The sequence below is a fragment of the Protopterus annectens genome, chromosome 16.part0 (genome assembly GCF_019279795.1).
Source record: "Protopterus annectens isolate FY-2018-M chromosome 16.part0, PAN1.0, whole genome shotgun sequence".
Lineage (NCBI taxonomy): Eukaryota > Metazoa > Chordata > Ceratodontiformes > Protopteridae > Protopterus > Protopterus annectens.
Window position 1 is genome coordinate 610,997,498 of NC_056750.1, and position 27,175 is coordinate 611,024,672.

Genomic DNA, 27,175 nt, shown 5'->3' on the forward strand with positions numbered 1-27,175 from the left:
TTGTTTGGGTGAGACCCTCTTGTAGCTTATTTAGAATAGTTTTATTAAGTCAGTAATGTGAATTTTTTACTTTATTGCAAATTTGTTGGCTTATTTTTGTGGATTATAATACTGTAGGACTGCTAATGTTGACATTTTACTTAGATGGACTGCTGGAATGGTTTTTCCAGTGTGAAATGCTAGTGCTTTAGTGAATATCTGTTTATTTGTTACAAAAAAAAAATATATATATATATATATATTAACTAAGATGTTAGAGCTGTTAGATTAGAGAATTAGAATAAGAATTAGAATTTTAAGGCAAATATTAGGCACTTATTGCTTTTATTCATTGTTGGAATGCACCTACAGTACAGCCAGGAGGTTGAATTTGGTCGCCCGCAGCAGCGAAAGAGTTAACTATATATATTTTTTATGCGGCCCCAAGATAATTTCTGTTCACTCAGTGCGGCTCCAGCAAGCCAAAAGGTTGGACACCCCTGACCTAGAAGCTGTAGTTTTATTGGCCATTTTGGGTCAATTCTAAACTCCTTGATCTGCCTCTCTTAAAACCCAACTGCCTCGTGGTTTTGGCATCTTTTCAGGCTTGCTAGTTGCTGCTGAAGCACCTACCAAGGGGAGAAAACGCTGAGAGAAGAAAAGGAGCCACTTTTGTGATTTTAAGTATTTTCTTCTGATTTTTTGTTAAGTTTTACTGCTTTGCTGCCTACTTTTTGGCATTTTCTGGCTTGCTAAAGTTTATATCTGTAACAGTAACAGTACTTGGAACACATCTAGAGCCTGTTTACTGCATTTCCTGTGTTGCACTTAATTTAAAATTGTTTTTTTTCTCTAAAAACTGCATTTTACCTGATTTTGGCCTAGCACTCAAGTGTGGGGTCATTTATTGCACTGTTGTGATTATTTTGCTGCTTGTGTATCTCTGCTATCTTTAAACTACAACAAAAAGAAAAAAAAAATCTTGCTTTTTTCCCACTTTCTGAAAGTTAAGAAAGTTCAGTTACAGATTTGCTGTTTTGAACTGTTTGGAAGTTTCTAGAAGGCCAGTGCTTACTTGGGCTAAAGGGAAGTCTCTGTGTTCACCAGTGGGAGTGGCTAACACTGAACAGCCTGCCTGTCCCTGGAGGAGTGGTTACAACCTAGAAGCTGTAGTTTTATTGGCCATTTTGGGTCAATTCTAAACTCCTTGATCTCTCTCTCTTAAAACCCTACAACTCTCTTTTTGCGCAGTTTTGCGCACTGAGCAGCGTCGGGCAGCACCGCCTAAACAGGTTTAAAGTATTCCAGGCTCCACAAAGTCTGCTCTTCACTTTTTCCCTTGGAACTGTTCAAACTCTCAAAGTAATCACTCTATTCTCTTTCTAAAGCCCTGCACTTGCTCAGCTCTTATAAGGAAACACTAACTAACTACAGCAGTATACCCTCCTTGACTTCTCATAAGTATTAGGCTCCCGATTGGTCCTTCCTGATCAAGCGAAAAATCAGTTCCCTTCCCTAATCTGATCAGTAAAAAAACAGTTCCCTATACTAATCTGATATGTCCAAGGGTCAGTTTCAAGGTTACTCTCCAGTCCAGCTGGTGAATCTGGGAATTTTGAGGCAATGTTACAATTGCCTTATGTACACAGACAACCCTCTCCTCCTTCCCACAAACTCTAATACATGTGAGAGATGCAGTTACACAGCCAAACTGGAGGCAGAGCTCTCTCAACCCAAGACTGGCACAGTCAGTCAGGAGGAAAAGGTAACCACCCACACCACAAATCCAGTCTCACATAGACCTATTGCATCTGCATACCCAACACATAAACACACAAAAACATACTCGGAGGCTCTAAGTAAATATCTGCCTAAACAGCAAGGACTTCCTAAGCAGATATCCAAGCAACAGCCACCCCTCAACAATACCCACAAATCACATATCTCACAAAATCAGTCTGCCTCACAGTCACAGCCCTTAAGGCCAAACAACACACCAAATACACTTGTTATACGGGACTCTATTGTCCGGCACACTGACGTCTCGCTCAGCAGACTGAACAAAGAGAAGGTCACTGTAAGCTGCCTGTCGAGTGCCAGGATCCGCCATATAACGCAAGCACTCAGGTCATTCCAAAGCAAGTACAAGTATGACTCCGTCATTGTCCATGCTGGTGTGAATGACCTGAGATGCACCTCCATGGACTACATGAAAAGAGACAGAGGAGCTCTCTGACCATGTAGCCCAGGCTGGTATGACCCTGACCTTGAGTAGCATCTTGCCCTCACCAAGAATGATGCCACAGTATAAAGACAAAATGATCAGTTTCAACTATAGGCTAAAGTATTGGTGTCATTCAAAGGGGATCCAGTGTCTGTCAGCCTGGGATGACATGCTTGACAAGCCACGTTGCTTCACTAGGGACAGCTTGCACCTGTCACCCTTAGGCTTTCGTATACTGGCAAAGGCTCTTGCCACCCCCATAGTGTCTTTTTTAGGCAAGGCTCAAAGGACAAACCCACCTCCATAGACAACTCAAGGATAAAAAAAACTAAAGGTAATGCTACTCAATGCCAGAAGTCTAAACCTCAAGATGCACGCACTTGAGGCTCTCCTCAGCATGGAGAAAATCGATGTCTGTGCAGTAACAGAAACCTGGTTCAAGGCTCCTGAGAGCACCCCAGCACTACCAGGTTATAACTCATACCATGCGTTTTGGCCCCAAAAGTCGGACCGAAGCATAAAGGGGGGGGGTATCTATATTCATCAAAGATACCTACACCTCTAGGTTAGTGGCACTGCACGAAGCATCGGAAACTGTCCATGTGCAACTAACAGCAGGCAAAACTGCCTTTCAGTTTGTAGCTTGCTGCAGAACACCCTCCCTATTACAGGAACTCCACTTGGCATTCCTGAAAACACTGGAGAATATGAAGGTCTCTCCAAACACTATGTTATTGGGTGACTTCAACTACCCAAACACTGACTGGGAAAACTACTCAAGCCCAAACACCCTCGCCCAACGGTTCCTTGAATTTATAAACTCTAACGCAATGGAACAACTGGTCACCACTCCCACAAGAGGGAACATATTGGACCTGGCCATCACCAACATGGGGACTCTATGTTCCACACCAGAGGTAAACCCCTCATTGGTAAGATCAGACCATAAACAAATTTCCCTGGACATCCATATCCCGTCCCCACCCCCAGCCAAGGAAATCACTGTAAAGAACTTCTCAAAAGCCAACTTTGCACTTCTCAAGACTGAGGTGGAATCCTTCAAAGTCCCTGGGCCAGAGGATAATACAGCCCAATCCGCAGAATCCTTTACAAATGCATTCTATGAGCACCTGCAGGAATGCATGGATCGTGCTATCCCACATAAAACCAAGACTTACTCCTCCAAAAAAGACCCCAGCCATAAATAAGCTATACAACAGAAGGAGGAAGCTACTACATGACAGAGCAAAATCCCAAAAAGGGAAGGCATCTCTGATCAGTATTAGCAAGAAACTTTGATCCCTCATAAAATCATCAAAGGCCAGTTTTGAAAGAAAAATTGCCCTAGACACTAAAGATAATCACAAGGCCTTCTTTAGTTATGTCAGGAACATGGGTGGAAACTCCCAGATATGCTCTGAATTGTTGCATACTTGTTGTTGTACTTTCACACAATTAATGCTGTCTACTCTTTTGAATTTCTCTTGTACAGCAAATAAAATCTAATGTTTTCTCTGCATGCTCTGTATTTTAACTCTACCATTTTTTATTGAAGAAGCATCACATTCAGCTAGTGTTTCCTTCATTTCAGTCTCAGATTTCTGCAGTTTTATCAGCTCATCTGAATAATTACTTAAAAGTTTGTTCTGCCCCCCCCCCCAATCTTTTGTCATTTAATTTTATACCCTGCTTCAGAGTCTCTGTCTCACTTATTTTCAACATGTCTGAGGCTATTTCATTTATTTTCCTCTAAATTACTGGAAGACAACTACTGTCATAAAGCTGAAACTCAAAAACAGTTTTTTGCTTAAAAGCTGCAATGCTCTTTCCCCAGCAAGAACACTTTCTTTTGCGCTTGATTTTTGCTCACTTTCTCCAAATGTCTTCTCTCTTGGTATCCACGCAGTGCACTGCTTGCCACTAACCAAATTTTACTCAAACTGACTTCATTTTTTTTAACAATTTCTTAGGTTTCACACCAGAACAGCTCTAATTAACCTGTTACTCAGGCTGCATCTATCCTGAAGTCTTCTCCCCTTAAACCTATTTCAACTTATTCAAGCTAACAAAATTGTGGTATTCAGTGTCACAGCTAAGTGTAATAAATGTGAGAGGATTACTTTAATTGAATAAAATATTGCAAAAAAAACTACTTTTTTTCCCCTCAGTTGATAAGATTTCCTCACACTTCATTTTTTTTCTTTCTAAGCAATTGCTGCCCTACTTAATTTCCTGACTGCAGCCAAATATTACTGAGTTAGAATGTTCACTCAGCTCACTGAGTGCAGCAATCACAAGACTCGCAGCCGCTGTGTTTTTTCATATCTTTTATGCCTATTTTTTTCCCTTGGAAGAGTGGGGATACTGACAGAATCGGTGGGGACCTTCCACCAAGGAAGTCAGTCTCTTACCCAAAAAGGAACGGAGAAACACTTCAAAGCCTTGCCCAAAAATTTAATACCCATGGCAGGGTGCATCCAATAAGTAACTCTCCAGAGACAGTCTCCATAAAATAAATTTTCAGCTATGTCATGCACATGCACCACATATACACAAGGCGGTACTTGCTGCCTTAGCCAGGACATCCACTATGAACTATTAAAAAAGGACTAAGGTAGGGTACCAAAAGCACAGCTTTCATCAGTGCAAGGGCAATATTCTGTTTAATTTTATACTCAGGAAAGGCCTTAAATGTACATTTCCAAAACCTCAGAATGAACTAAACTCTTAGAGAGATGAAATGCCCAACTGGCATATCCAAGCCTCACTGTGACAGAGGAGTATTCCTTCTTGCAGATGTCATTCACAAGTGACTTTGTATCTCAGAAGAGAGGCAAGTGTGGCCTCTGGACCTGCCAAAACCAAATGGAAGTCAGTCTTTGGATCACTGGCCAAAACCTCAACCCTATCTACTCTTTGTGGGTTGAAAGCAACAGCCATCTTGGGAACTGCTTCAGGTGAGTAGCAGTGGTCCCATAATTCTAGCATTACCTCCACAAAGCCTGGCACCAAGGAAGGAACTCTCAAAAAAAAAAAGGTCAGATAATGGGAAACAGCGGCTGCTTGGGACAAGAGTAATACAAGCCTTAAAGCATACCAAACCTTTACAGAAGGAAGCATCACAGCCCAGGGGGGCCAAAGGTTCATCCATCTTTAAAGCATGACTTCCTCATCGTCCCTGTGACAATGTGAGGTGTTGCCATCCAGGGAGAATATGGCAGTGCATGTGTAACATGTGCCAGCATAGCTAGCTTGAGTTTTGTAAACAATTTTGTGTCATTTGACTATCACACCGACTTGTACAGATGTTTGCATTACAAATGTTTCAACAGTGTTATTATAATTGATTAAATGTAGATGTTTAAACAGAAAATTCTGGAAGGGCAGAGTAGAAGTTTTTCAAATTGTTCTACAGCTTTGCTTTCAGATACTGCAGAAGATCATAGCAAATGTCTGAGTGTGTACTGTACCACAGTCACGTGATTAAATGTGATGTCATTCTATAACCAGCACTGAGAGGATGGAACTCGCACAGCACTTTTGTTTTCTTTGGAAAATGATACAAAGACCTATGTCAGTTACCACAGAAAGTAAGTTCAGTTTTAGTTGGCAGCTCATCACCTTGTCTTGTGGAAGTAAACATCTCGGCATCTAATCTTGTCTTGCTGTATTAAGTTAGTCAGGGGACAGTTACTCTTTAGACAGTCAGGAAATACAATGAGATTAGTTAAGTAGTGTTTTTCTGCATCTGTTTGAATATGTCCAACTGTGTTATTTTTATTTCTCCTGTGATTGATACTCTGGTGTTTCTTGTACTTTTTATTTAGTATTCTCATGTTTTCTATTTTATTATTTATTATTAAATATTTTTATACCTTTCACTGTGGCTAGTCTTTTAGAGGATACTTTTAACATCTTGAGAGTACTTGTGCTTATTTTAGTGACGCCTTGACCACGCCGAAAAGCATGGTTGCTGTGGTTATACTCTACTATTTATGTTAGTATTGATTTTAATCAGTAAAATTGGATACCCTTGTAAGAGCCTGAGAGTAGCTGACTGGTGGCAGTGTAGTTACCTTACAGTCTGGGCAGAAGGGATACAGTTAATAAATCTGTACCAGCCTTTCCCAGGAGTGTGTGTGTGCGTGTGTGAAAACCAAATACCCAGGAGTGGGTGTGTGTCAGCTACTTGGAACTGGGACATAGTGCTCCAGAGTCAGTCTTGTTTAGAGACAAAAGTCCACTCCCAGGTTTGGAGTGTGTTTTGTTCCCTGTGTGCTCTTGGGGGGAAATTTGTGCTTGATGCAGAGAGCTGCATCTGAAAAATACTGTGTAAATCCATTCCTGTTTTTAGTGATCATCTCTCACAGTTGTCAGTGGTGAGGATTGAGGCTCCTTCATTTCCGGCCTGGGGTAGAGAGAGGCTGTCACATACTGGTGGGATATTAATTGAACTTCACTGGCCTGTGGATAGTTGCCATTGAAGGTGTGTGTACTCTTATCCACAAGGTAAACATTCAGAGTTTCATTTTCACAACCGTTTTATTTGTTTTTGTTAGCTCAGTTTAAGTCAGGGAAAGCAGGTACAGCTGTCAGCAGAGGATTATGATTAGCTGACAAAAAACACTCGGGTAAGGTGTACAAAGCCAAAGGACTGATGCATGCTAATTGGACTAAGGAGAAAATGATTTCAGCCCTAATTGCAGCTGCAGCACAGACCAGTGGACAGGAGGAAAACCAGTCTGGTGATTTAGATGTGCAGCCTTCAGAAACAGGACAGTTTACCTTTTCCTCAGAGGATGTAAAGGTCCGTCTGGGGTTAGACAGTATTGAAATGGAGGCTGAAGAAAATGAGAAGTAGCATTGGGAGACCGAAGAAAAGGAGAAGCAGCATCAACATGAGACCAAAGAGAGACTGTGGCATTTGGAAGCTGAAGAAAAGGAGAAGCAGCGTCAGCATGAGAGAGCAATGCTGACCCTTCGTCAAGGTCATGGAGGTAATGGGGAAGGGAATAACTGGACCCCAAAATCAAGAAAGATCAGTAAATTTCTTCCACAACTTTCAGAGGGAGATAACTTTGATAGTTTTATTCATGCACTTAAAATTACTTAAAGGCTCATGCATTGTGCACAAAGCAGCTAAATAGAGTTGAATAAAATCCAACAGTGTGGGGTAAGTACTAAGTAAACAAAAGTCCATAAAAAGATACGTTTTATTCTTGTCAAAACACGAAAAAAGGTCAAGAGCTTTCACCCACCCCTGTTAACTTGGGACGTCTTCAGAACTTTTGAATAAATCTCCCAGCAGGCTTTATATACAAGTTAATCTTGACTACAAAGTCACACGATTAAAAACTAATAAGTAAGATATTTATATACATCAAAGATTTCATTACAGCATTGAGTGTATGGTGCACAAAATTTATTAAAACCTACAATTAAAATAGAACATAAATGAATGAAATGTATACTTCAAGAATAATAAACAGTGAAACTAAAAATAATACATATAAAAAGCAGCCTCCCCTTACGATTAGTGCAAGTCTTAGATTCATACAAGAAATTAGGAATTTAAAAAAAGTATATTTTTTCCCAGTACCATAAACCCTACCTAAAAAGCAACACTAACCTATAACTCCTGAGCCTTGTGTTTAAGAATAGGCAAGATGTAGACATTGTCTTTGAGACCTGGCAGAACTGTTGCATTAAGCTTAAATTGCCATAAAACTTCTCTTTGATCTACTTCCAGCTCCCACCAACCTCTTCGTGGGTTTCTTGGAATAATGTCAATAATCCCAAACCTAACTTAGATGTTACCAGGGCAAGTCAGAGTATACTTGAAAAGGGAGTTATTCACATTACCTTTAGAAATAGCATAAGGGTGTTCATAAATCTGCTCTTCCTTGGCCGTTTCTGTCTTACCCACAAACATATTCACATCTTTGACATATAGCGATGTGCATCACCCCTGTAGTAGCACAATTACCTTCTTTACTGTAAATTTTGAAAGGTGAAATCTGTAACGTGACACTAGTTCCTTCCAAAATGAAACTACACTGTCTGTATTCTCCACACTTGGTGGTATCCCTGTTTCAAAGATAAGTAATGGGTTTAACTTGCTCAAATAGGAATTTTACATTTTTCCCTGTTTTAAACACAAAATGGTATGTTACCCTAAAATCTCTACAACCTCTAGGTTCCCCTTAAAAATAACCAAATTTTAAAACGCCTCCTTGACGTCCCTAGAACATCCGCCAAAAGGGACCTACATGCTATTAATGTGTGTTTTGTTGTTGACATCAATATTCTCACCTACTGGCTGAAGTGTCTGTGATTCATCACCTTAAAGGTCCCCTATCCTTCAAGAACTTCTTCACTTATTCGTAGTAAAAAGTCCTCTGGGTACCCCCTTTCCCAAAACATCTGCACTAAATTACTCTGTCCTAATTTAAAATAAAAAATAAATATTTGAACACATTCTTGCTGCTCTAACAAGTTGCCTCTTAAAGATTTTCTTTTTAGTGTGTTTTGGGTGACAACTATAAAAGTCCAAGTAGCTATTAGAAAAAGTTTTCTTTCTGAAGATTTTTGAGGCAGAAATACCTTTAGAGCCATCTTTGTATAAAGTGACATCTAGACAGTCAATACTATTATCAGCATGTATATGGGTAAACTTAAAAAAGGAGAAACACTGTTGATACAGACTACAAATTCATCTCTTGCTTGTCCTTCATCCTTCCATAAGATAAAGATATCATCCAAATGGCGCAGCTAGACCACCTATTGCTCTTTAAAGTTTGTTTTAAAAATATGTTTATTTTCCCAAGAAAACATGACCAAATGAGCGTACATGGGGGCACAACTCACCCCCACAGCTGCACCTTTTGGTCTGTCTATACTATTCATCATCAAATGTGATAAAGTTGCTTTGCAAAACAGTTTCCATCACTTCCATAACAAAGTTCACTAGTGTGTTGTTTAAGGTGGTCAATTCCATGATAGCTTTATGGAATAAATTCAACCCTTCTTGGTGGGGTATACAAGTAAAAAGGTCCACAATATCCACTGTAGAAAAACTACACTTCTCACTACACCATCCCTACTTAATCTTGGTCAAGAAGGCCCAGGAATCTTTCAGTAAATAAAACTGATTCAATAGCATTTTTTAGGAGTCAATCAATAAATACTCCTAAGGAATAAGTGGAGCTACTGTATGCTGCTACTATTAACCTGCGGGGGAGGGGTGGGTAAATGTTTTTGCGTACTATGGGTACTCCAAAGACTGAGGATTAGTGGGTGTTCATTGCTTAAAAAATTATATAGATCATCTGAAATAGCACCTTGTAAAAGTACATATTCTAAGAATAACTGTAGTCTCCTGTGCACAATAAAAATTTCACTCCTTGACACTACCTTGTATTTTTTCCATATCATGTAAAATGTCAGATATATAATTATTATAATAAATTGTATCCACTACCACCACCCCTCCCCCTATTTGGTTTCATAATTTTCAAATTGTCATTTGCCCTCAGTTCTTTCATTAGTTGAAATTCTTGGGTTTGTTAAGTTAAAGAATTTCCTTTTCTGCTGCTTTGTAATAGCGTAAAGTTCATTAGTACACATTTTTTCGAATACAGCTATAATCGGGTGAGGTGGGGGGTTAAAGGTGCAAAACACACATTAATAGCATGGCGGTCCCTCTTGAAGGTTGTTCTAGGGACACCAAGGAGGTGTTATTAAAAAACTGGGTTATTTTTAAGGGGAACCCAGAAATTGTAGAGATTTTAGGGTTAGCACCCCATTTCCTCTTTAAAACAGGGAAAAATTAAAAATTCCTATTTAAACATGTTAAACGCACTACTTCTCTTAGAAACAAGGGTACCACCAAGTGTGCTGCAGCATGCAGACAGTGCAGTTTCATTTTGGAAGGAACTAGTGTCACGTTGCAGAATTCACTTTTCAAAATTTACCTTAAAGAGGGTAATTGTGCCACTACAGGGGTGATGCACATCGCTGTACGTCAAAGATGTGAATAATTTTATGTGGGCAAAACAGAAAGACAGCTAAGGAAACTGATTTGTAAACACCTTTATGCTACTTCTAAAGGTAATGTGAATAACACCCTTTTCATGCATACTCTGACTTGCCCTGGTAATATCAAATTTAGGTTTGGGATTATTGATATTGTGCCAAGAAACCCAAGAGGAGGCTGATGGGAGCTGGAAATAGATAAAAGAGAAGTTTTATGGCAATTTAAACTTAATGCAACAGTTCCACCAGATCTTAATGAAAATGTCTCCATTTTACCCATTCTTAAACACAAGGCTCAGTAGTTACAGATTAGTGTTACTTTTTAGGTAGGGTTTTGTAGTTCTGGGAAAAAATACACTTTTTAAGATTCATATTTCCTGTGTGAATCTAAGACTTGCACTAATCTTAAGGGAGGAGGCTGCTTTTTATATCTAGCTATTTTACTTTCACCCTTTATTATTCTTGAAATATATATTTTATTCATTTATTTTCTATTTTAATTGTAGCTTTTAACAGATTTTGTACACCATACACTCAATGTTATAATGAAATCTTAGATGTACATAAACATCTTATTTATTAGTTAATCATATAACTTGGTAATTAAGACTGACTTGTACACAGCGCCTGTTGGGAGATTTATTCAAAGGTTCCGAAGAAGTCCGAAGTTAATACAGACAGAAGCGCTTAACCTTTTTTGTGTGTTTTTATGTCTTTTAATGGACTTTTGTTTACTTGGTGTGTCCACACTGCTGGATTTTAATCAACTCTATTCACCTGCACTGTGCACAATATGTGAGCCTTTAGGTCATTTTATTTGTCCTTGTTGGGCTGCACCGTTCACGCTGTTGTGTTTTTACTTTTATTCATATATTTGAAAGAGGATGTAAATAGTATAATGTTGACCAAGACCTCTGGGTATGGTTCCTGACCCCGTTCCTCCATGGTAAAGCTGTAACTGTCCTTTCTAAATTGTCTAACACTGACTGTTTAAAGTATGACAGAGTAAAACAATGTAGTTAACACCTAAAGCTTATAGAAAAAAACTTTGTGAGCACAGACGCAAGGCATATGAAAGTGTATGTGATTATACTGCTGAGTTAAACACTTATTTTTTATAGGTGGGCAAGTGGGTATCAGGTCACCACTTTGGAAAGACTGGCAGACGTTTTAGTAAGGGAACAAGCCCTTAGTACCTTGCCTGAGGACATGAGAATCTTGTTGGCAGACTGGGAGTGTAACTCTGCAGATGAGCTGGGGAGAAATGAGGATCTCTACTTAGCAAGCAGGGCATCAATGCACAAGAAGGGGATAACAAGTGGTGCACATGGATACAAAAGAATCCATGCTGGAAAGCCTAAATCATCCGAAGAGAGTCTACCAGTAACAGGGGAAGCTACTAGTTCAGGTATAAGCCCAGAGTTAGGGATACAACGTTTTAAGTGTAATCAGAGGGGCCATGCAGAAAGAATACAGAAGTCCACTGAAGCAAAATGGTGAACAAAAGGTGTGGGAATAACAATGTGCCAGTAGCAGGTTGTCTAGAGACAACAAGAGTACCAAGCTATCACCAGTCTGTATCCTGTCTTAGTGGGTGGAAGACAGGCCACTGCTAAGAGAGATGCAGCTTCTGACAGACTTGCTTGTGCAGTCCACTCCAATTAGAGCTTTAGGAGGGATCTCATTCCAAACATCGTTGGCCAGGGTTCACCTTGACGGGGAGGGAGGAAAGGGAAGCAAGCAGGTAGCTGTGTTTGAGGATATTCCTACAGATATCTTGATAGGGAATGATTCTGATAATGTAGTACCTTTTGTGCATGCAGTTACACAGGACACAGGCATACAGGTCTGGTAGCCTGGGAGAGACGCAAACAGACCTCACACCTCTGGCTGGGGCTGGTGATGTGGCTATTTTAGGAAGGGAGCTACCCTGAAGCAGTGAGACAAACTGAGTCACAGCTGTTGGTAGTTAATGATGCTCCTGTGGACAGGATGACTGCAAGGACAGAGGTGAGTGGCAGTACCCAGGTTGACAGTGAGGCACCGCTGTCAGAAGACACTAAGCATCCTGTGGAAGGGAACTGACAGGGGTCACAAAAGTGGAGTTGAGAAAGGTTCAGTTTTCAGACCCTACCTTATAAAGCTTCAAGGAGGTAGTTAAGGAGACACCTTATGCTCAAAGAAAACGGGAGTCTGTACAATTGAACAAAGGGTTACTATACAGAGTGGATCCCTGGGGGAGGGCTAGAGGGTGAGATAATACAACGGTTAGTAGTGCACACAGCCTATCGTTTTGGCACTTCTAGCCACAGTCCATGGCATTTCTTTTGCAGGTCATATGGGCAAAAAGCGTACCAAGAGAAGTATTATGCAGAAAGTACAGTTGTGTACACTTGCCATAAGTGTAGACGTTAGAGTGTATTCACTGTTGCACTCATTACATTTGGGTTATCCCTGCCAGGGTAGCCCTCAGCGGGCCTGAATACCAGAGACTTAGTATTTCTGCGTCGGATGCTGTCACATGAGAACTGATGTCAGGTCATCAGTAATATAAAGTAAGGCAGCCAGACACCATTATATCAGTTCTTCCCCTAACCTGTTAGGAGTCCCAAAGTAGGAGGCCAGGCTATTGTGGAAGAACCCCACCAGTGGAAAATAAATACCAATATGTCCCTTGTACGGAAAGGAACACAATAAGGAAGAATGGTAATAAAAGGAGAAAGAGAAGAAAGGGGGCTGGAGGGAGGGAAACCAGGACTGCAACAGTGAATACACTCGAACATCTACATTTATGGTAAGTGTACACAACTGTACTACGTTCTTTGTTTCACTGTTGCAGTCATCACATTTGGGTCGATTCCCAAAGCTGAGGAAATGGGTGGAGGCAGTCAAGGAAACTAGGGGCTGGCTAGGATGCCCTCCAAGATTGCAGAGGCAAACCCTGCCCTGGATTTGGAGAAGAGAGGTAGGTGGCAATGCTTGGCAAAAGTGTGAACAGATGTCCAGGTGGCACCCTCCAGGATGTCCCTGGTGGGGACTCCTCTGAGGAAATCTGCAGAGGTGGAGGCTGCTCTGGTAGAGTGTGTCCTGACCCCCTTGGGGGAGGCTTTCCATGCTGTTTGTAGCAGAAATGGATGCAGTGTGCTATCCATTTGGAAATGGTTTGTTTGGAGCTGGCTTTGCCTTCTATCCCTGTAGCAAAGCTAACCAGCAATTGATCAGACTTTCTGAAGGATTTATTCCTGTCCAGATAGAATCTGAGCTGTCTGTGCACATCTAGAGAGTGAAGAATACTTTCCCCCTTGTTCTGGGGATTCGGAAAAAAAGGTGGGCAAATGAATGGATTGGTTGACAGCCACACTGGACACCACCTTGGGCATGAAGAATGGGTTAGTTCTGATGGACACCCTGTCTGCATGGATGATGATGAAGGGTTCCACAGCCATGAGTGCTTGCAGCTCAGAGACTCTTTTGGCTGAAGTGATGTCTAGAAGGAATGCTGTCTTCCAGGAGAGAAATTTTAGCAATGCAGAAGAAGCTGGTTTGAAAGGGGGCAGGGTGAGCTTTTCCAATACAAAGTTAAGGTCCCAAGCTGGTGTTGGTGCCCTTCTGGGTGGCCTCAAGTTGCTAGCCCCTCTTAGAAACTGTTTGATCAAAGGGTGTGAGAAAAGGGGTTGCTCAGTGTGAAAATGAGCAGAAACAGCAGAAGCATGAATTTTTATAAAGAAGAAAGAGGCCACTGTGAGGTAGGTCAGCTAAGTAATCCAGGATGAGAGGGACGGAGGGAGGGCTGCGCCGTATTGGCTCCCTCAGCCTGGATCCAGGTGCAGAACTTTTTCCATTTATCAGCATAAGACTTGGTGCTAGGGCATCTGGCCTCATGGATTACATCCAGAACCTGTTTACTGGGGTTGGCAGATTGGTTCGGGGTTAAGAAATAAGCCAAGCTGCCAAATTGAGTGTCTGCAATTGGGGATGCATGAATTCCCCTTCCCTCTGAGTCAGGAGGTTTGGAATATGAGGAAGATGCCACGGAGGTAGCGGGGACAGGCTGCGCAGCAAGGGGTACCAGTGTTGCCGGGGCCAGTCTGGAGCTATAAGAATGGTCCGTGGTTTTTCCTCCCTTATTTTGAGCAGTACCCTGGGGATGAGAGGTAGGGGAGGAAAGGCACAGACCGACAGACTGGCCCAGGGAAAGGACAGGGCATCCACTTTCCAAGCCATGCAGTGATGCTTCCTGGTGCAGAATTTGCTGAGCTGATGGTTGGTGTGGGAGGCAAAGAGATCGACCTTCGGGGTTCCCCAATTCTGAATTATTAGGGTGAAGGCACTTCTGCTGAGTTGCCACTCGTATGGGTCCAGAAGATTTCTGCTTAATTGATCTGCCAAAGAGTTGAGAGTCTGGTAGGAATTGCGCTAACAGGTGTAGTTGCATGGCAGAGGCTGTGCGCCAAAGGGTCATGGTCAGCCTGCATAAAGGGTAGGAGTAAGTCCCTCCCTGCTTGTTGATGTACCACATAACAGTGGTGTTTGTCTGTTTTGATCAGGGAACCCCCGGACAGACAGACAAGGGGCTTGAAAGCTATCAAGACGTGCTGCACAGCCATCATCTCTTTTTGACTGATGTGAAGGATTTGCTGTGGGCTCCATCGGCCCTGTATGCACCTGCTGCCCAGGTGTGCACCCCATGCGTAGTCTGATGCGTCTGTGGTGAGGGTTTGGGTGGAGGGTGGGGTGGGGAAAAAAGCAGTCCCTTGTTGAGGAAGCATCCTGTTGCCCACCAAAGAAAATCTTTTCTGAGGCAAGGAATTATAAGTAGAATAGTTTCCAGGTCTTGAGAGTGTTGACACCAAAGGCTCTTTAGGTACCACTTGAAGTTTCCTCATATGCAGTCTGGCATATGGAATGAGTAGTATGCAATATTCCATGAACCCCAGAGCTTGCAGATCTTCCTTGCAGTTAGCTGGGGCCTGGTGGCTAGTTGAGAGAAGTAGGTTGTCAGGAAAATTTGTTTCTCTGGTGTAAGGTATGCCCATCTGGGATGCTGTGTCCAGACTTGCTCCCAGGAAGACTATCCTTTAGGTAGGCACCTGCTTGGATTTATTTTCATTGACTGTGTACCCTAGAGAGGTTAAGAGGGTCTTTACAGAGGCCAGGTACTTGAGCAGCTTTTCCTGGCTGGCTGCCTGAATAAGGCAGTCATCTAAGTATGGGTAAATCTAAATATTTCTTTGTCTGCAAAAGGCAATGGCTGGAGCCAGTCATTTTGTGAAAACTCTGAAAGCAGTAGATAAGCCAAAGGGAAGTGCAGAGAACTGAAAGTGTTGAGATCCTGCACCGAAGTGGAGATATTTCCTGCATGATTCCCTAATAGGAATGTGGAAGTAGGCCTCTTTTAGATCTAGGGTGGCTAGCCAAGCGTCCTTGGAGAGCATGGGTAAAAGCTGCTGGAGGGTGAGCATTTTGAATTTTGGGATCACCAGGAAGGTGTTTAGAATGGATAGATCGGGGATGGGGTGTCAGGTGCGCTCTTTTCTGGGTACCAGAAATAGTAGAAACCTTGGCATATCTGTTCTGCAGGAACATGCTCTACTGCCCTCATAGAGAGCAGGGAAAGGATTTGCTTTTGAGCCTCTGCCCACTGATTTGGTGGTAGATCTGGGAACCCTTCTGGGATTGGAAGGGTGTGGAAGGAAAATTTGTATACCTGAGACACAATGTTCAGAGCCCAGTGGTCCTTGGTAATGGTGGCCCAGTTGCTTGAGTGAAAGAGTTTTCCTCCTGGGGTAAGTGAAGGTGGGCAGAGGGAGGGGGTGGAGGAGTTGAGTCATTGTGAGTTCTTACCATAAGGGGGTGGCTTAGAACTCCCTGTTTTTGAAGTGGAGGTAGACCACTGCTTAGATCTCTGCATTCCCTGTGGCTGCTGTCTGGGGGGGGAGGGGGGGTCTGTTTCCACAGGGCCTAGGGTGGGCTGGTTTACTGGGAGCAGGAAAGGACCACTGTTAGGAGGGACAATGCCTGCTGAACCTAGGGGGCTGGACCTGCAAGAAATCCTTAACTGTTTGCATTGATTTTGCTTTTTCTTCCATATTTTTTAAGACCTCTTCTGCCTTAGTGCAAATAAGTTATATTTGTGCAAGGGGGCATTCAACAATTTAGATTTGACATGGTCTGGCAGGGGCGGTTTCTTAAGTCATGCATGCCTTCTAATGACAGATCCAGTGACTGCTGCCCTGCAAGAAGCTTCTACGACATCAAAACCACAGTGCAAGTGTGTTTAGTTGCTTGACTTGCAGAATGCATGAACTCTTGTAAGTCTTTAGATTCTGCCCAAGCAGGAAAGGAAGACATTTTTTGTTTAGGGAGTTCCAAGGTATGTTGCTGGAATTTCAGCATATGGAACTGACAATTTAGTGCCCTGATAGCAAGAGTAGCTGAGGTGTATACTTTTTTATCCCATCTGTCTAGTGCTCGGGAATCCCTGTCTGAGGGCATGGGATTCTTAGCACAGGTTGCTTTAATCCCTTTTGGCCCTTGAGAAATTATCTCAGGGTCAGCTGTAGGATTTTTAAAAAGATATTTGTGTGAGTCAGGGACTCTGTAGTACCTGTCTGGTTTTATGGGAGCTGGAAGAAGGGCGTGAGGAGTTAAGCTGGATTCGAGGAAAACATCCTTCATAACATCCAGGACTGGGGGATGCCCAAGGGTCTTGTGTTGTGGAAGATCTAGGAATTCCCTGAGTCCTGACTCTCCCACTGGAAATGCTCCCTTAAAGTATTCAGGGTTTCCCCAAAGGAAAAATCCTCTTGGGGACAGGCTGAAGGAATGGAATCTTCTGCATCAGAATCCTCATAAGTGGAGAGGGGTTGCATGTCTTCATATTCAGATGCATCAAATTTATCTGACTCTGTCATTTCTGACAGAACGGTATTTGTGAAAGAAGACGTTGGTTTCTGTCGAGATTCGGTAGTGCGAAGGACTTCCTCGGAAGCCGGTGCCTGCTCAGTGGTTCCGGAACCATCCAAGGTAGAGACGACCGCAGGATCATTAGTCGAAGAGGTTTGCGGCATACTGGACTCCGAAAGGGTCACGTCAGCGGCATGCGAATCAACAGAAGTGGGCATCAGGGGCTGCGAAAGCGCCTGAGTACCGGAGAACTGATGACTAGCTGAACAGAAGTATTGTCGGTAGGTTTGGACCTGTGCAGTCAGTCTCTGTCTTTATCTTTATGTTTTTTTTCAGAAGATGTGCTGCCGGACGGCTTACCGAAGCCATATCGGAATCTGAGGACTGTTAAGTGAAAATATCTGGCTACAATAAGGGCCTGACGATGGACAGTTCTGGCCTTGAACAAAGCACAGAAGCGACAACAGGGGGGCGTCATGGTCTGGGCCTAAACAAGTGACGCAGTAAGAGTGGAAGTCTTGGTCTGGTATTTGCTTTCCACAGGCGAGACAATTATTAACTTTTTCTGACATCGGTTAGTGCAAGAAAAAAGGATCCCCAACAGGGTACTTAGCTTTAGAAGGCTTCAACTTCAATTTAGTAGACGAAAACTCAGGTAGCGACCGACTGGCATTCGTGCAAACTGCTTCTGCTTCGGGCTCTATGGCAAGAAAGACTGATGTAATGGCATCGGCTGCCTTACTTAATACTACTCACGACCTGACATCAGTCCTCAAGCGACGGCAACCGACACAGAAATACTAAGTCTCTGGTATTCGGGCTGGCTGAGGGCTACCCTGGCAGGGATAACTCAAATGTGATTATTTCAACAGTGAAACACGAAGAACATCTTTTATTGGCCTATGACTGCAAAGAATGCAACACGGTACTGCAGGCCCTGTGAACAGTGCCAAAAGACAGACAAGGCAGGGAACAAGGTCAGAGCTCTGTTGATGCCTTTGCCTGTGACTGAGGAGCCATTTCAAAGGGTAGCTATGGAAATTGTGGAGCCTCGGAGTACCACAAGTTCCACAAGGAAGAAGTATATCCTGGCAGTAGTAAATTATACTACTAGACATCCTGAGACAGTGGCTCTGTCCTCCATCGAGGCAGAGAAGGTGGCAGATGCTTTGTTACAGATTTTCAGCAGGGTAGGTTTCCCGAGAGAAATACTGACCGACAGAGGTGCCAATTTCATGGCAGATCTGCTGCCTTGTCTGTGAAGTGCTGTGGGGGTGAAGCACCTAAAGACCACTGCCTGCCATCCCCAAACTAATGGTCTTGTTGAGAAGTTAAACTCTACACTAAAGACCATGCAGACATCTGCAAACCAATTTAAGAGAGAATGGGACAAATATTTGCTCAATCCGCTGTTTGCATACAGAGAGGTATTCCAGCAATCCACAGGTTTTTCACCCTTTGAGCTGTTGTATGAGCATAGGGTAAAGGGATCTTTAGAATTGATTTGTGAGGAGTGGGATGGTGAGTGCGAATCACACAAGCAGTCTGTTGTGGCATATATCCTAAACCTCTAGACAAGGCTTATGGAGTTCATGGACTTAGCCCAGGAGAAACTGGCCGGAGTCCAACAGCAGAAAAAGATGTGGTATGAGAGGAACGCATGAGCCCAACAGTATGCTGTGGGATAGCAGATTATGGTGCTCATTCCTGTCATACACAATAAGCTGCAGGCAGCTTGGGAGGGACTCTTCGAAGTGGTAAGAAAGGCCTTTGATGTTAATTACATGGTAACCCTGCTAGGCAGAAGGAAGGGGCACAAACTGTACCACGTTAACATAATGAAGCCTCAGCATGTCAGGGAGGTCCTGGGCAGACTGCAAAGGGCAGGGTTGACCATTAAGCCCAATAAATGTCAGGTGGGTATGGCAGAGGTCTCCTACTTGCGACAGAGTGGGGAGTGGTAAGATTAGGCCAGATACTGCTAAAGTGGAAGCTATTCCGGCGTGGCCTGCCCGTTACTAAAAAGCAGGTGAGAGCATTCTTGGGGACAGCAGGGTGCTATAGAACATTTGTTCCCAAACATATGTCAACAGTTGCTCCTCTCACAGACCTGACAAGGTAAAACAGGAGAGATAAGGCAGTGTGGACCCCAGCTTGTGAGCATACATACCAAAAGCTTAAAGGGGCTTTGGGAGGGTCCCCTGTCTTAATAAGTCCAGATGTCAGCAATGCCAATGCAGATGAGTCCCAATACAGGGTATAGGTTAATGTGTTCACAGACAGGCCCATTTCTCTCAAGCAACGTTTTTCTAGGGTCACATGAGAAACTAGCTCGAGTCTTCAAGGGGAGGGAGATGTGACGATGTGAAGTGTTGCCAACTGTGCCAGGCAGAATACAGCAGTGCATGTGTAACATATGCCAGCATAGCTAGCTGGAGGTTAGTAAATAATTTTGTGTCATTTGACCATCACACTAACTTGTACAGATGCTTGGGTTAATTTATCAACAATGTTATTATAACTGATTAAATGGATATGTTTACACATAGAATTCTGGAGGGGAAGGGTAGACATTTTTGAAATTGTTCTACAGCTTTCAGATACTGCAATACATTTATTTTATTTATTTATTTCAGTTTAGTTACCAGGGAAGTCCACTGGGCTCAGGTGTGCCCGTTTTCAGTGGAGGCTCAGGGAGAAAAGCTCCATAAAATATAAGGCAAAGTTATATTACAAGTCAAAAAGGTTTCAAAATATGATACAATTTTACAGTTTACAGTGAATGAGGCAGTTTACAATTGACATACAATCTAGGCATAATTAACTAAACAGTATATGATGCTCGGAATACCGTGGAGAAAAAAATATTATGAAGAAGCAGAAATATTTACAAAATTAGGGAGTCTTATATGTAGTAAGGAAGAGAAGTGAAAAGGAGTTATTTGTGCCCTTCATTGAGATTCACCAGACTTTCTATTTATAATATTTACAAGGAGGATTAAGTTGTAGAGGGTTGGAATCCACTCTAGGATTGTAAAGAGAGATAGCCAAAGTCAAGGAGAGAATGTGTGGTGCAGTTATGGAGTATTTTAGGTAGGGTGAAAGCAGGAGCATTTCCATTTAGAGGCTAGGTAGTTGAATAGTTGGGTTTTGAAGTTATCAGTATGTGATGTAGTCCTTAGAGAAGAAGTGAGAGAATTCCATTTTTTGCCTAGTGAGAAGGATAGGAGATGTTAGCCAACAGGTCGATTAGGTTTGTAGATGGTAATTAGATTTTGATGTTCAGATCTGAGGGGTCTATTAGGGGTGTATGGGGGAAGGATTTCTGTTAGTGCAGGGCATTTATTTGGGTAAAATATAAGTCTATGTGCTGTGGTCAGTTGGAGGAAGCAAAGATAGTTGGGGAGTTCTAGCCAATTTAGAGAGTGAAGGCTGAGGCAATGGTGTGTGGAGTTTTTAAATTTAGTGGCAAATTTAGAGATCTTATTATAGCAGCTTTCTAGCTTAGAAGAGATGGTAGAGGTCAGGTGTGAAAGAAGTGGTGCTCCGTATAGTAGGGAAGGCAGAAGGTAAGTAGAAGCCAGGGTTTGCCTGATGGAATTGGAAAGAAATAGATTGTTTCTGTACAGCATACCTAGCTTTTGATGTGTTTTTTATATTCTGCTGTACATGGATGTCAAACATGAGGTGTGCGTCAATAGTAATTCCTAGAAGTTTAGCAAAGGGAGCCACTTCTATGGGTGAGTTAGTTTGGCTAAGGACTTTGAATGCATTTTTGTCATAGTGGAAAGCCTTGGAGGGAAATGTAGAATTTTGGATTTGTTGGCATTTAGAAAAGGTGGTTTTGCTGCATCCAGTGTTCAGTGGATGAAAAAGCAGTTTGGGTTTTTGTTAGAAGTTCACAGAGGTTTGAGGATGAGCAGACTAATGTAGAGTCGTCTGCATATTGAATAACTTTAGCATGTGGTATAGCAGAGTGAAAGTTATTGATAAAGATGTTAAAAAAACATGGGACCAAGGATGGACCCTTGTGGTACACCAGTTGGGGTGGAAAGAAAGGAGGAGGTGGAGTTCTTCCATTTGACTGCCTGAGATGCGTCAGATAGGTAACTGGAGAACCAGGATAGGGTATTTGTTGAGAGATGAAGATTTGAAAGATGATGGATAAAATGTTTGTGGGGAAACTGTGTCAAAAGCTTTGGCAAGGTCAAGGAGTATGGTGGAAACTAAGTGTCCGGAGTCTCGGGTTTGGTTTACAGTTTCTAGAAAGGAGAGTAGTGCAGTTATAGTGCTGCGACCAGGGCGGAAGCCATGTTGGGTTGATGTGAGAAATTGGTTTTGGGTGAGAAAAGGCACGAGTTGGAGGTGGACACATTTTCTAAGATTTTGGAAATAGGAGAAAGCAGAGCTATTGGCCGGAAGTTAGACATGTTGGTATTTCTGCCACCTTTGTGGAGAGGAAGAATGTAGGCTGAGCGCCACAGTTTGGGAACATATGCTTCCTTTATGGATCTATTTACTAAGATACTGAGTGGCAATGCTATGGTGTCTGCTGCACATTTTAGGAAGGATGAGGGAACATTATCAGGTGCATTGGAGCATTGTTCGAGTTTGGAAAGGAGAGTTTGTATGAGTATAGTAGAGACAGGTTTGAGTTCAAACATTGGTAGAGAGTTGCTTGAGGGGTTGCAAGTAGAGGAGGGTGGTGCAGGAGGATGATGGTTGGGGAAAGTCTTGGTCAGTTGAGCAATAGTATCTATAAAAAAGGAATGAAACTTGGAACTTAGTTCGAGGTTGGATAAGTTTGGATCAGGGCATGGGTTACTGTTGGAGCCTGGATTTAGGAGTGAATTTATGGATTTCCAGAATTGTCTGGGGTTTGGGTTACTATAGGATTGGAGTTTCAAATAAGTAGGTTTTCTTGTCTTTAGAGATCAGTTTTTTGCAAGGTTGCATAGTTGTTTGTACAGGAGAAGGGTTTTAGGGAATTTGTTGTTTTGGAAGAGCTTCCAGGTTTTGTCTCTTTGATGCATTATTTGTCTGGTCTCTTTGGTTAGCCACGGGACAGTACTATTTTTTATCCTTTTGATTCTTAGGGGGGCGTGGGAGTTGTGTGTGTCAAGGAAGACTGAGTTAAAGTGCTCTATAGCTTGGTCAAGAAGAAGGGTATTTAGGATTTGCCAGTTCATCTGTTTGACAGTATTAGAGAAAGTTAGAGGGTTGAAATTGCTAAGATTGCAAGTGTGGATGAACTGATGCTGGTGAGGAGAGGAGTTGGCTGAGCAAAGAATGAGGGCTGGGAGGTGGTCGCTAATGGTGTTAGTAAATGTACAGAGTAGATTAGTTTATTAGGGTGGGTGACCAGGATCCAGTCTAAGTTGGATCCAGGGGGATTTGTTTTATTGGGTCAGGTGGTGGACAAGATTACTTGGGTAAAGTTATAGATGTTGATGGATAGGGAAGGAGAAGGACTATTGATCTTGTTCCAGTCAATATTTACGTCGCCTAGAATGTAAGTTTCTTAATTAATTTCAGTTGAGGCCCATTGGAGAATATCTTCGATGATAGGGATGTTATTGCCAGGGGAGATGTATAGGGCTATGATACAGATGTTCTTGTGTTTATTTAGTTTAAGTATACCAGCAGTGAGGTTGATGTTAATGAAATGTGGAATTGTGATTTGGCAGGGAACGAGGGTGAGAAGATTAGAGTAGATTAGGGCAGTTCCGCCGCCTTTTTTGTTTAAACGGTCATTTCTGAGGGCAAGGAAACCTGAGGGCAGGAATTTGGAATCAGAGATGTGTGGTTTGAGCCAGGTCTCGGTGACAGCTAGGATGTCAGGTTGGTTATGGCTTAACCCCATGCATGAAAATTGTGTATTTTGTTGTTGAGGCTTTGGGCATTAATAGTGAAGAATTTAAGAGCATTTGGGGAGGGGGTTATTAGAGAGGGAGCTGGGACCAGGATTGGGATGGATATCTCCAGCTAAGATTAGGTTATTATAGGAAATGAACTTTAGCCATTTGAGTTTGTATTGAATGAGTTTGGGAAGAACTAATGTTAGTTTAGGTGTTAATAGTTTGGTTGAGGTAGAGATAGTTCTTGGGCAGAACAGGTGTAGAGGGTTAGGGTGAAAAAGGGATGGTGAGATGAAATAGAAATGAGTGAGAGAGAGGGGAAGATGTAGAGTTTCTGTGGCTGTTTTAGTTGTTGGACAGAATGGAAGAGCATAATAGTGATATCAGCTGGAGTAGCTTAGGGGGACCAGAAGTATAAGGAGGAGGCAGGGGGTTAAGAGGGTCTGAATGGTTAAGTTGAGCATATTGAGTGAAGGGAGGTTAGAGAGGTATGGTTTGGTAAATGGAATGTACAAGAGGAAAGATGGGGAGTGGGGAGAAATTTGTGAAATAGTGTGTTAGTAGAGCTGAGGAGATGTTAAGAGGTGAGGAGATAGGAGAATGGGAGGAGATATGGTAGGGACAGAGGTGAGTCTAGTAATAAGGGGAGAGTTGTAATAGGATGATTAGGTTTAGAGTGTGGAGAGGGAGAAGAAAGATAGATGGGGTTTCTATTGGGTGTTTAGGCTTAGTGGGAGGAGACAGGCTAAGATAAATGTAAGGGTACTGTGGTGGGTGGGAATTGGGGGTAGGGTAGGGGAGAAGAGTGAGCCCGTAGGGCGAACGGAGCTGGAAGAGCCACAGCAGAGGAGAAGGCAGACAGTGTATCAGTGAATCGAGGGAATAGAGCAGAGGAGAGTAGACTATTGGGAAAAGCACACAGAATATGAGCTGAAAAGAGGTTTGCTAGAGACTAGAGGTATGACAGGGCAGAGAAGTGTTTAAAGGGAATGTTGGCTGGAAACAGGGCTGTGTTATTTGAACAAAAGTATTTCTAAGCATTAGGGTATTGAGAAAAAGCAGGAAATGCTGCCACCTAGAGGCCAAATCAGGTACTTATGAGGCTAGATCCCAGGGAGTTCTTAGCAAAGCTCTGAATGTATATTGTACCAAAGTCAGGTAATCAAATTTTATGTCATTCTATAGTCAGCAGTGAGAGAATGGAACTCACACAGCAGTTGTTTTACTTTCTTTGAAACCTGATATAAAGATCTATGCCAGTTATCACAGGCAGTTAGTTGAGTTAGTTCAGTTTTAGTTGGCAGCTCATCACCTTGCCTTGTTGAAGTAAGCATATCAGCATCTAATCTTGACTTACTGTATTAAGTTAACTAGGGAAAAGCTATTCCTTAGACAGTCAAGAAATACAGTGAGATTAGTTAAGTGGCATTTTTCTGCATCTGTTTGAATCTGTCCAACTGTGTTTTTTTTCCAGTGATTGAAACTCTGTTGTTTATTGTACCTGGATATTTAGTATTCTCATGTTTTCGATTTTGTTATTTATTATTCAATACTTTTTTACCTTTCATTGTGGCTGATCTATTACAGAATACTTTTAACATCTTGAGAGTACTTGTGCTTATTTTAGTGATGCTTTGTCCACTCTGAAAAGCATGGCTGCTTTGTTTATACTCTACCACTTAGATTAGTATTGATTTTACTCAGTATAACTGGATATCCTTGTAAGAACCTGTGAATGGTTGACTGTGGCAACGTAGTTACCTTATAGTCTGGCCAGAAGGGGTACAAGTTAGAAAATCTGTGCCAGCCTTTTTCAGGAGTGTGAGAGAGAGAGAGCGACAGAGAGAGAGAGAGAGAGAGAGAGAGATTGTGAGTGAGTGTGTGTGTGTGTGTGTGTGTGTGTGTGTGTGTGTGTGTGTGTGTGTGTGTGTGTGTGTGTCTGAATATCAAATACCCAGGTGTGGGGGTGTCACTTACATGGAACTGCAGCACAGTGCTTCAAAGTGAGTCTTGTTTGGAATCTGGAGAGACAGGAGTCCAGTCCCGGGTTTGGAGTGTGTTCCCTGTGTGCTCTTGGAGGGAAATTATGCTTGAAGCAGAAAGGTGCATCTGAAAAATACTGTGTAAATCCATTCCTGTATTTAGTGACACTCTTTCACCAGTGAGGGTTGAGGCTCCTTGTTTACTGGTATGAGGTAAAGAAAGGCTGTCACAGCCCCATGCCCACCCTTCAGGGAAAACCAGCAAGGAAATGGGACCATCTCCTCTGGGTGATCAAAGTCTAAAAATATAACTTTGTTCACATAAACATGACTGTATGACAAACAGATGGACATTGCCAGCAGATACGGACCTGAGTGTGAATACAAGTGCTGCAAAGAATGAGCACAACCGTGATGGCATAAACCACCCAAAGTCCTAAATGAACTCCACCAGCAACTTCATTTACAATCAAAAAAGAAAAACTGCCTCACTCTTGAACTCCACCAGCAACTTCATTTACAATCAAAAAAGAAAAACTGCCTCACTCTTGACCTGCAGACACTTGTTCAAGATCTTATTTAATTTAAACTTTGTCGGCTGCTTTGTTCCACTTTCCCAGTTGAGGCTTTTTCAGGGAAAACCTGAGGTGGTTTTCAATCAGACTATGGGAAATTTGGCTAGGGCACTGGGTATCTTCTACTCTTTTCAATAAGTGCCTTATGAACTTTTAATTCACCTGAACTGCCACAAACTCTGCTAGATGGGTCTCAGTTTAACATCTCAACCGAAGGATGGCACACTAAGAAGTGCAGTACCCCCCTGCCCCAGTACACTGGAGGGTGATTACTGGAAAATTAATCCCACTACCTCATGAGCTACTAAGACTACATCACCTTTACTACTCTTCCAATATATTCACATGGCTACCATCTACATCAAGTCAAATGGGACATTAACACAGTTCAGCGATTTCATCAAAGTCTCTGGGCATCATGCTCCTCAAGTTATGACAGCAAGCAGCTTCTCCCTGTTCCTAAATTACCACCTCGGAGGTGATGCTACTGCTATGTATGGAGTTAAAAAGGCATGTATCATAACTGGCTTCATTAAAATCAAAACAAACTATACAACTAGCACTGCAGCAAAACCTCAGCACTATACTGTGAATAAGCAAAGCTAATTATGTATAAAGGCTAATGTGGCTCTATAAAATGTCTTGTACCCCATTCTGCATTATACCACTCTTACATCTGTACTAAAGTCTCAGGGCTGCATAGTTTAAAATCTGTTATGATTAATAACGAACCATTGTAAAGTTACAGCTAAACAGCAGAGGTCCTTTACTTGCATTTCCCTCATACAATAAAATTACTTTTTAAACTATTATAAAGCAATGTAAAGTAAAATTAAACTACTGAATAACTTGACCTGTGTAAGGGATGGGTAGGTCACTGTCTGACTAATTCCATCTATCCTTAAAACTTTTATCTCCAGCACTGCAGTAAAAAGGTTTCTGCCTGGATGGCTCTTCTCTGGATAAAATAAGGTGACAATCATGATAATAAAACGTATTTAAACTTAAGTACAAAAAAAAAAAAACATAAAACTTTCAGTGAAAATGTATGGTAATTTTAAATACAATGCAATTTTCCTTGCATGCAGCTGCTTGACAGTCTATTCTGCACACAAGTTCATAAGAAAACACTTCTCACCTGGAAGCTGGGAATGGAGGAGGGCTGATTGCCTAAAGATTGTGCATATTCATATGTTTCAGTACGTTGTATAGCTCCATTCGTTGCAAACTTCAAAAATGGCAAGCTGCAAAAAAGCACAGAACAGTAATCATTATGGTTATGCATACAATGGATGCACTGCTGCTGTCAAAAACGAAAACACTGCTTAAGGTTATAACACAGATCTACATAACACAATGGAACCATTAGAGGTAACAAATATTCAGAAGGTTGATGGTTCAAAGCCAACCAGGGCAGCTACTCTACTGTACTTCATGCTACCCGCAAAATGAACTAGTCTAGTTAAAAAACTGGGTGGTGAAGAGGAGAATGCACCACTGCATACTAATGATAATTTAATCAATATTTGCAGTTCTTTGTAAATGCAACAGCAAGCAAGTCACTCAGACGACATGATGAAATGTCTCCCGATCACAAGAAGTTAATTAACAAATCTC

At 42.2% G+C, this 27,175-nt stretch overlaps 1 protein-coding gene across 1 annotated transcript in view; it reads right to left on the reverse strand.

Moving 5' to 3' along the window:
- SEC16A (SEC16 homolog A, endoplasmic reticulum export factor) overlaps positions 1 to 27,175 on the reverse strand; it is a gene marked incomplete in the record, with an annotated part of 1,997,470 nt that overhangs the window by 1,167,461 nt on the left and 802,834 nt on the right. The window contains 1 exon segment of the mRNA XM_044058481.1: positions 26,697 to 26,802. Within this exon segment, the coding sequence (XP_043914416.1) occupies positions 26,697 to 26,802 (106 nt within the window).